The following is a 10,000-nucleotide window of genomic DNA, read 5'->3' on the forward strand; positions in this document are numbered from 1 at the left end:
GGGGTAGGGTGAGTTGTAAGGGCAGCATGGCCCTCCAAACGGAGGTTTTTCAGATTTCAAATGGAGTGTAAATAGAAACAAATACAAACCGGCAAGATGGAGCACAAAAAACCAAAGAAACCAGCAAATGTGAGAATTTTCTCTGTTAACAAATGACAAAAACCATCGTGTTATTTTAGTTTAATGTTATTTCATTTGTATGCTAATGTCTTAGTAGCTAGCTAGCTAGCTAAATTCCCCGTTCCACCTTAAATAGTCCAGAAGTTCTGATACCTGAAGCGCCAGAATGTAACTGCTGCTCCATTTAAAGTGGAACCAGGAAATCTGAGCAAGAATTGGGAGAGTCTCTGACTTCAGCTTCATATCACTGAAGAATTAGGGGGGGTGATAATTGCACCCATCTTTGAAGGCGTGTGATCCCTAAATTTAACTAAAGCCTAGCAGTGAGGAGCTGAACTTTCCCCTCCTCTGCTGTCCCTGCAGACGGGCAGGGTCGCCTACAGAGCAGCGCTAGTAGCTGTTAATGAATCAACCACTGCCCTGTAACTGAACTCAGTTAACTCAAGCTGAATAAATAAAGAAGAAATGGGACTGAGCCTTAGCATCATGTGCTCTCTGGCACTTTATCTCTGCCCCCTGTTGGTGAGTTCTGAAGACGTGCAGAGATGAGCTGTGGAACCAAACAGGAAACATTTCCAATTTTACTGTGCTTCACTTTTTTAAATAATAAAGCTCTAATCTGCTACACCTGCATGTGGGTCTGTCTGTACCTTGGTGGTAGCGTTAGCATTGGCGCCCTTCTCTAGCAGCAGCGTGGCCATCTGTGAGTGACCCTCCTGAGCGGCCAGGTGCAGAGGGGTCACACCCTGCAGGGTCACTGAACCAGGATCCGCCCCCTTCTGCAGCAGAGCCAGGACAGTCTGAGGCTGATTCTTCCTCACAGCGATGTGCAGAGGGGTGTAACCGTTCTAAACACAACACACAACAATAACCGTTCTGTGGCAGAAAAACATTACACACTATATTAATGATTTTCCCAGTAGCTTTGTTCACCACCTGTATATTGGCACAATATGGCCAAAAGTATTGGCGACTCCTAATTAGTTCAAATGTTTCAGACACACACACAAAGACACACTGCTGTGTGTAAAATCAAGCACACAGCTATGAAAAGACTGGCAGTAGAATGAGTCACACTGACTATCACTGAAGAGCTCAGTGACAGTATATCCTATGGTGCTGTCATAGGATGCCACAAGTCTGGTTGTGAGAATTGTGTCCTGCTAGATCTGCCCCGGCCAACTGTAAGTACTATTATTATCAAATGGAAACATCTAGGAGCAAAAATAGCTCAGTCACGAAGTGGTAGACAATGCAAACTCACAGAGCAAGCTTGCTGAGTGCTGAAGTGTGTAATGTGTAAAATAGTCTATGTTCTGTTGTTCTGTTAAGTCACTACAGAGCTCCAAACCGCCTCAAAAAGCAACATCAGCATAAGATCTGAGCGTCAGAAGCTTCATGAAATGGGTTTCTTTGGCCAAACAAGCCTAAGATGAAGGCCTAATGTTGGCTTTAGGGGTGTAAAGCGGCTGCCACTGGACTCGAGAGCAGTGGAAATGTGTTCTCTGGAGTGATGAATCAGCATGACTGAGCCCCTGAGCATCTCCATAAAGACAGCATTTGGTGTGGAGGAACTCCAGTTGCCTGCACAGAGCCCTGCTCTCAACGCCACTGAACATCTTTGGGATGAACTGGAGCATCAACTGTGAGCCAGGCCCTCTCGTCCAGCATCAGTGTCTGACCTCACGAATGCTGGACACAAATTCCCACAGATTCCCTCCAAAATCTTGTAGAAAGCTTCCTAGAGGAATGGAGGCTGTTACAGCCACAAAGGGGGGCAACTCCATATTAATGGCCAAGCTCATATAGGTGTCATACAGGTGTCCACATATTTTTGGCCACATAGTGTATAAAACAGACATCTTCTAATTTTCACTATAGTGTTTTGAACGTGGTGTTAGAGGTGCATTTACCTTGGCCGTGGTGTGAGGAGAGGCACCTTTCTCCAACAGCAGCAGCGCCACCTGCTGGTTATCATAGTGAGCGGCAACATGCAGAGGAGTGAGACCATTCTGAAAAAAAAAGAGATGAAGTTGAACAGAGAACCAAAAAGACAACTCAGTAACAATGATTTAGTTGCTTGAAATTACTCCTTTATTTAAAAAGATCTAGAACTGAAAGAACCACTTGTTCACCTAAACAGCAGAACATCTGAGTTTGCCATCTTTTACTCTGTGCAAGAAGCTTTTTTCACACACCGACTTCATAATGTCACACTTTTAGTGCCAAAAGATGGTCCTTCAAGGGTTCTTTAGTAAAGGCTATGGTTCTATTTCGAACCTTGAGTCCTATATAGACATTTCATGGAATCTCAGGATCTTTGGCAAAATGTTTGTTGAATGATGCCCCAGGGGTTCTATGTAAACACTCCATGTGCATGCTTAAATGCCTCTCTCCATGGTGAAATGGTTCTTCACACTGATGGAGAATGTGTTGTAGATGGTTCTATATGGCACCAAAAAGGGTTCTGCTATTGTTACAAGCTTCACATCTTAACAAAGAGCCTTTTTGATGCTATACAGAACCATACAACACAATCTTTATCAAGCTGAAAAACCATTTCACCATGTAAAGAATCATTTAAGCATGCACGTTTCCTTGAGTGCTCATGGTTCTAGATAGCACCTCTATCTAGATACTTGTTCCTCATTTGTGGCTGTTACACAGCTGGGTGTTTTCTAGGTTCGTGAAGCGGCATCAACTCCGTATTAATGCCTATGGATTTAGAATGGGATGTAGTAAAAGCTCCTGTGGGTGTAATGTGTAGGTGTCCCAATACTTTTGTCCATATAGTGTATATGGTATTTTACTGGGATGAACTCATGGGTGGTGACTCCCCCAGCATGACCATCCAAACAGCTCCTTCTTTTCTGAATCAGATACAAAATTCACTCCTCCAACAGTTTTCTTATGAGAAAACGTAAAAGCAACTCTCCAGGCTACGTTTGCACAGCCGGTAAAACTGGCCCAAATCTGACTTTTTTTTTTTGGTTTGGCTGTTCAGATTATCTTTTAAATGTGATCTGTATGCCACATCAGTCTGAACTGTTCAGCTCCTAAACCGACCTGCATGCACAAAAAGAACAGAGCGTCGCGTGGCTCCTCCAGAGGTAAACAATCACAACTGCCAACGAACGTCAGTCGCTCCCAGAGAATCAGCTTCATCTTCACCAGCATCACTGGAGCCATCATGAAGCTTCACTGACTGACAGCTGGGCTCATCACCCAGAATGTCATTCGAGCCGTAAAAAGGGCGTGGTCACTTCTTTGGTTTGTGTCCTTGGATTCTTTGAACTTCAGACTTTCAGACTTTTAACTGTTCACTGCAGTCTCGCTCTCTTACGGCCGCATTCGGACATTACTTTCGGTCTGGAAGTGTCTTCTAAGTTTTTGCTACAGAAACATCAGCTGAAATGTTTGAGTCTCAGCAGCATGAAATTATGATAAAAGTCACAAGAATTCTGATCACCAGACTGAGTCACACTGTTGCAGATCGGATATGTATTTGATTTCAGTACCACATATGAAAGTGTCCCAAATCAGAATTGAAAATGGCAGATATCTTCAGCATGGAGAAAAAGATTGGATCTGGGCTGCTTTCACCTGCTGTGTGAACAGAGCCCTCGTAACGTAACTGCATCTGTTCACATATCAGCCCTCCTGGACACGTCCCAGGAACTGTACTTGGTCTTATGCTGGGTGATTGCCATGTTAAGTGTCTCTAGGATTTTAATTCCAGCTTCAATTATTGTTAAATGGCGGATTAAATGTGCATGTTTGAAGGGGGTTAAGTCAATTCATCTACCTATGTAGCTGACAGATAGGTACATATAAATAAAAAAGTAAACATTTGTGTTTTGTACCTTCCCGGCCTCGTCAGGCAAGGCTCGGCGCTGCAGCAGAAGTTTGGCCACTTCCAGGCTTCCATACTTAGCAGCAACATGGAGAGGAGTGAAGCCTTTCTGTTGATCAGACAAACAACATCCACACTTGCAGTATCACATACAGTATAATACACAACACAGTAACATTCATCATATTAGCACTGAGTGTAGAGTTACTGTACTCCAGTGGGAACAGGACATCACTTCTGTCAAAGCAAAACCCTGTATCTCCAAAAGATAACTTTACAAGAGAAGGAAAGAACCCCCCCCCCCCCCCCCCCCAAGTCATTCTAGGACATTTTTTGGTCTACTCATTAAGAAATTTACACACAGTGTAAAGGGCTACAGGCATAAAAATGATGTCAGAAACTGAAAAAGGGAAACAAATAGAGGCAAAGTTCTGTAGCGAGAGAAGCAAATTCTTTTCATTGTTAAGTTTTGACTGGAAACAAAAGGGTTAAAATCTTGAAAACATTGTTTAGGACTTCAAGAGCTGGACTGAAGACCTTACCCATTAAATGAACTGCCACCACAATTAGACAGGAACAGAGGAACCAACATTTTGACGTTCATGTCCTGAACTGGTGGCTCACCACTGCTGTTCTCTAGCACCTGATTCAGCCGATGTTCATTATGCCAGAAGGTCTGAACAGGAAAGGCAGTGAACTCTGCAGAGCAGTGGTGGTTGTGGTACCTTTGTAGCGAGTGAATGCGAGGCTCCAGCTTCCAGCAGCACAGCAGAGGTGTGGATCTGTCCCTCTCTGGCAGCGATGTGTAGTGGTGTATATCCGTTAGTGGTGGCGGCATCTGGGTCAGCCATGTGCTGCAGAAGCAGCTGAACTATCTCGCTCTGACCGAGCCGGGAGGCAATGTGGAGCGGTGTCTGATCCTCCTATATATACAGAGGAGCAGTGGTTGCGATTGATTGAGCGAAAGATCTATGCAGCTATAGAGGTGGAGGGGGTGTGACTGTATGTGTGAGGGCATCTTACCCTGGCCGTGGCGTCCACTCGAGCTCCATTCCTCAGCAAACATCGAACCACCTCCATCTGACCCGCCCTCGCGGACATGTGGAGGGCTGTCTCACCTCGCTACACAGACAGATAAAAACACACACGGAATTCATGACCAGCTCGAAATACAATAAAAACTTTGTATTAGACAGGGCATCAATGAGGTGAGGTGAAATAGTGATGAGGTTATGAGGCAGGGATGAGGTACTAATGAAGTGATGAGGAGATACTAAAAGGCATCTTATGAGACAGTGATAACATACTGATAAGGTACTGAGAAGGTACTAATGAGGTTCTTATGAGGTAGTGAAGAGGTCCTGATGAGATACTGAGAAGGTACTGATGAAGTGATGATGTACTAATAGGGATCTTATGAGATACTGAGAAGGTACTGAGAAGGTACTAATGAGGTCCTTATGAGGTAGTGAAGAGGTCCTGATGAGATACTGAGAAGGTACTGATGAAGTGATGATGTACTAATAAGGATCTTATGAGATAGTGATGAGGTCTTGAGAAGGTACTATTAAGGTTGTTATGAGATACTGATGAGGTACTGAGAAGGTACTAATGAGGTTCTTATGAGATAGTGATGAGATACTGAGAAGGTACTGATGAAGTGACAAGGATATACCAATAGGAATTTTATGATAGTCATGACAGACTGATGAAGTACTGAGGTTCTTATGAGGTAGTGGTGAGGTAATGAGAAGGTACTAATGAGGTTCTTATGAGGTAGTGATGAGGTACTGATGATGTACTGCGAAGGTACTAATGAGGTTCTTATGAAGTAGTGATGAAGTACTGAGATTCTTATGAGGTAGTGATAAGATACAGAGAAGGTACTAATGAGGTTCTTATGAGGTAGTTATGAGGTACTAGGAAGGTACTAATGAGGTTCTTATGAGGTAGTGATAAGATACAGAGAAGGTACTAATGAGGTTCTTATGAGGTAGTGATGAGGAACTGAGAAAGTACGAATGAAGTGTGAAGGAGGGACTAATCTTATGAGGTATTGATGAGGTACTGATGAGGTTCTGGTGAGGTTATTATGAGAACACTTACAATGTTGCAGACATCTGGTGAAGCTCCATTCTGCAATAACAGCAGAACGATGTTGAGGTGACCCATAAATGCTGCCACGTGGATTGGAGTGAGACCAGACTGAGGGAGCAAATAGGCACGAAAGAGAGAGAGGCAGAAAGATGATCATGTCTTTGTTCTGCAGTCTGTGCTTTACCTATGTGACTGTCATAATTTGTTAATGATCAAAAGTAAAGAATGTTAAGGTTACAGGTAAAGGGTTGAAGATTGCAGGTAAGGGGTTAAAGGTTGCAGGTAAGTTGCAGGTAAGGTAACCCTAACCCTGGATATAAGGTCAAAGGCTGTAGGTGTTGTTATTCAGAGAAGGGCCAGAGGGTTTCAGAGGTTACCTCAGTGATGGCCTGGATGGAGGCTCCATATTTCACCAGTAGCTCCATCACCTTCACTCTGTTTTTCTTACAGGCGATGTGTAGCGGAGTGAAACCGTTCTGAGACACAAACACAGTCAGTAGACGATCAGAAAATAGCCTTCTTATAACCTCCATCTCCAGCAGATCTTACTGATATTAAAGCTAATATGAGTAACCAAGTGAGAACCAGCTGTGTTTCCAGCAGATCTCAGAAGTTGCGTCATCATTCTGTAGCTGGTGTGATGCTGATATTGGGAACTCTGAATCTAAGCTGATTTTTGTCTACAGGAAAAGTCACAATGTTCTCCTAAACAGCTGCTACTTCGCTCTGTGGCAAAAACGTTACAAAGCTGATATCTTTTGCCTTGTCTGTATTTTTTCTACGAATGTCGCCCGGATCCTCTAAATTGTGAGGTTGTTAAGGAGCCGGAACATGAATGTTGATACATCCAGTCTTAAACTCCAGTGCACTGAGATGACATCGTACCAAAGTGAGTCTTCTAGTAAACTTTAACACTGTTATACACCAACATCGGATCTGCGGCTCGGACTGCAGCCCTATGGAGCCAAGTGTCTTGCTGGAGACCCTTTCTGAGAATTCATTTTTATCATAAACATAAACAGGTTATCTTCTAATAAGCACATGACGGCAACTCTAGAAAGACAACAACATCAGCGATCTCTGGTGTTCAGGTGATTTTTTTGCGTTGGTGTTTGTGTTACCAGTGCTCGTGCATTGGGATTGGCTCTCTTGTCCAGCAGCAGTTTGGTGACCCTGTAGTGGCCGCAGTGGGCGGCAACATGAAGGGCAGTCAGGTAGTCCAGGGTGACATCATCAACGGGTGCAGTGTGCTGCAGCAGGTGTTTCACACACTCCACGTGGTCACCCTGAGCGGACATGTGTAGCGGGGACAATCCATTCTGGCCACACATACGCAAAGAAGATATAAGCAAAACATTAGTGTGGGGCAGCTCTACTGTTCGTCTGTATTGGTCATTTCGATTATGAGAGTTGGCTCTTCCGCATTGCCTCAGTTGGGTCTGAGGTAGGTGGGACAATGTTTCAGATGTTTTTGGTCAGCGACTCTTTTCTAAACCTTGTTCCACCAAATCCAAAATCTCTTCAGTGCCTGATCGGGTACCAGTGAGCGATTTTTAAATACACATCTAACTGTGGTATAAAGACAGTAATGCACAGCTTTGATAAAAACAAAGAAGCCTTTGCTGTCGTTTTACCTTTTGAGTGATCATCTCCACCTGTTCTTTGGAAAGCAGTTTTGTTTTGATGATTTGTTGTCTATCACAGCCGCTTACCCAACAATTTAGCAAAATCTAACAGTGTTTGGGTGTTTAGAATGAATTAATTTATAGAATTAACAACCATTTGTCTCTGTGTTTTGCACACTGTGAAATTAGACCTCTGCATTTAACCCGTCCGTGCAGTGAAACCCCCACATACATGCACACTAGTGAACACACACACTAGGGGGCAGTGAACACACTTGCCCGGAGCAGTGGGCAGCCCTATCCATGGCACCCGGGGAGCAGGTGGGTGTCAGGTGTCTTGCTCAAGGGCACTTCAGTCATGGACTGTCAGCTGAAGGGATCGAACCGACATCCTTCCAGTCACAGGGCTGGTTCCCTAACCTCCAGCCCAAGACTGCCCCTAAAGTTTAGCCAATCCACCTCACGTTAGTCGCAAACACTTATCACCATGTTTAATATAGTCACCCCCAGTTGAATGTAAAATTACCTCTGTTATCCTGCAATCTCAGATTCAAAGTTCAGCCTTCTACCAGATAAAAGCCTAAATAATTGGTATAAGACCTGCTGCACCACTGTTAATCACTGTGGTCTGAAATGCCACTGACAGGTTGAGTTTTTCTTGCTTTTCACTCTGTTTCAATGTCAGCTTTGATTAGAGATTTGATCCCAAATCTTTGGGATTTCTTGCAAATCTTTGGGGTTCCATGGATTGCAAATCTGGAATTTCTTGCAAATCTTTGGAATTTCTTGCAAATTTTGGGGTTCCTTTGGGTCAAAAGTCTTTGGTTATATTGCAAAGCTGGGGTTTCTAAGGGCTGCAAATCTTTGGATTACTCTGGGTCGCAAATCTTTTGAATTTTCTTGCAAATCTTTGGGTTTCCTGGGGTCACAAATGTTTCAAATGTCTTATAAATCTTTGGGTATCTTTGGGTGGAAAATCTTTAGGTTACTTGCAGGGTTCATTACAGTACAGTGTGAATCTCCCTGTGTGTTAGTTTGTGTGTGAGTGTGTTTGTGTACCTTGGTTCTGGCAAGTATTGGGGCTCCTCTCTCCAACAGGATCTCCACTGCTGAGTCATGACCACTCCGAGCTGCACAGTGTAGAGGAGTCAGTCCATCCTGTTCAAAACAAATACAGTTTTCACCCCCAGCTTATCACCATCACAGACACGTTTATATCCTTCTGTATGCATATTTACATTCAGCCTTATAGTCAGAATGAGCGCTTCTGTGCAGTGGCAGCAGGGGGCGCTACAACTCTCACTCTAGATTTAGACAGTTGCCTGTGTCTCTGACTCACAACCTACAATTCCCTCTGATTAATTATAGGGGTGGGGCTAAACTGCAGTAGGTTGAATGGCCGTATAAGGTGTCAGATTTTTGATCGCCTAAAGACAGACTCCAGTTTGTGATTGGCTGAAGGCGTTAGACTCTGGTTTGTGATTGGCTGAGTGTTTAAGACTCTGGTTTGTGATTGGCTGAAAGCGTTTGACTCTAGTTTGTGATTGGGTGAAAGTGTATGACTCTTGTCTGTGATTGGCTGAAGATGTAGGACTGTGGTCTGTGATTAGCTGAAGGTATAAGACTCTGGTTTGTGACTGGCCGAGTGTTTAAGACTCTGGTTTGTGATTGGCTGAAAGTGTATGACTCTTGTCTTAGATTTGCTGAAGGTGTAAGACTCTGGTTGGTAATTGGTTAAAGATGTAAACTGAAGTACTCACTCTGGTTTTAGCATCGATCTGCGCCCCCCTGTCCAGTAGCAGTGCGACCATGTTGGTATTTCCCCTTTTAGAAGCCACATGGAGAGGGGTTATACCATTCTGTACAGGGAAGGGGGATAAAATTAAACTCCTAATAATAACATTAAATCAACACTCTAATAACAATATTAATACAATACTCCTAACACCTGTATATTAACACAACACCACTCTGAATAACAAAGAATAAATATTACAATTAAAAGAGTCCTAATAACACTGGACTTAAGACTGTGATTGGCTGAAGGTGTAGGACTCTGTCTGTGATTGGCTGAAGGTATACAACTCTGTCTGTGATTGGCTGAACGTGTACAACTCAGTGATTGGCTGAAGGTGTAGGACGCTTCATCTATTATTGGCTGAAGGTGTAGGACTCTTTGTGATTGCCTAAGGGTACAAGACTTCGGCTGTGGTTGGCTGAGAGGTGTAAAGCTCTGGCTGTGATTGATTGAGGGTGTAGGACTCTGGTCTGTGATTGGCTGAACGTGTACAACTCTGTCTGTGAT

The 10,000-nt window shown here is 43.7% G+C and overlaps 1 protein-coding gene across 8 annotated transcripts in view; it reads right to left on the bottom strand.

Annotated features, from left to right (window-relative positions):
• Positions 1-10,000, bottom strand: part of ank2a (ankyrin 2a, neuronal) — a 99,812-nt gene that overhangs the window by 53,052 nt on the left and 36,760 nt on the right. For all 8 annotated transcript variants that reach the window (XM_037532926.1, XM_037532925.1, XM_037532921.1 and 5 more), the window contains 10 exons: positions 9,456-9,554; positions 8,755-8,853; positions 7,192-7,389; positions 6,448-6,546; positions 6,080-6,178; positions 4,997-5,095; positions 4,699-4,896; positions 3,984-4,082; positions 2,034-2,132; positions 771-968 (listed from right to left, as the gene is read on the bottom strand). In XM_037532926.1, coding sequence (XP_037388823.1) covers positions 771-968; positions 2,034-2,132; positions 3,984-4,082; positions 4,699-4,896; positions 4,997-5,095; positions 6,080-6,178; positions 6,448-6,546; positions 7,192-7,389; positions 8,755-8,853; positions 9,456-9,554 — 1,287 coding nt within the window. The remainder of the gene's footprint in view (positions 1-770; positions 969-2,033; positions 2,133-3,983; positions 4,083-4,698; positions 4,897-4,996; positions 5,096-6,079; positions 6,179-6,447; positions 6,547-7,191; positions 7,390-8,754; positions 8,854-9,455; positions 9,555-10,000) is intronic.

This window comes from Pygocentrus nattereri, chromosome 22 (assembly GCF_015220715.1).
Source record: "Pygocentrus nattereri isolate fPygNat1 chromosome 22, fPygNat1.pri, whole genome shotgun sequence".
Taxonomy (NCBI): domain Eukaryota; kingdom Metazoa; phylum Chordata; class Actinopteri; order Characiformes; family Serrasalmidae; genus Pygocentrus; species Pygocentrus nattereri.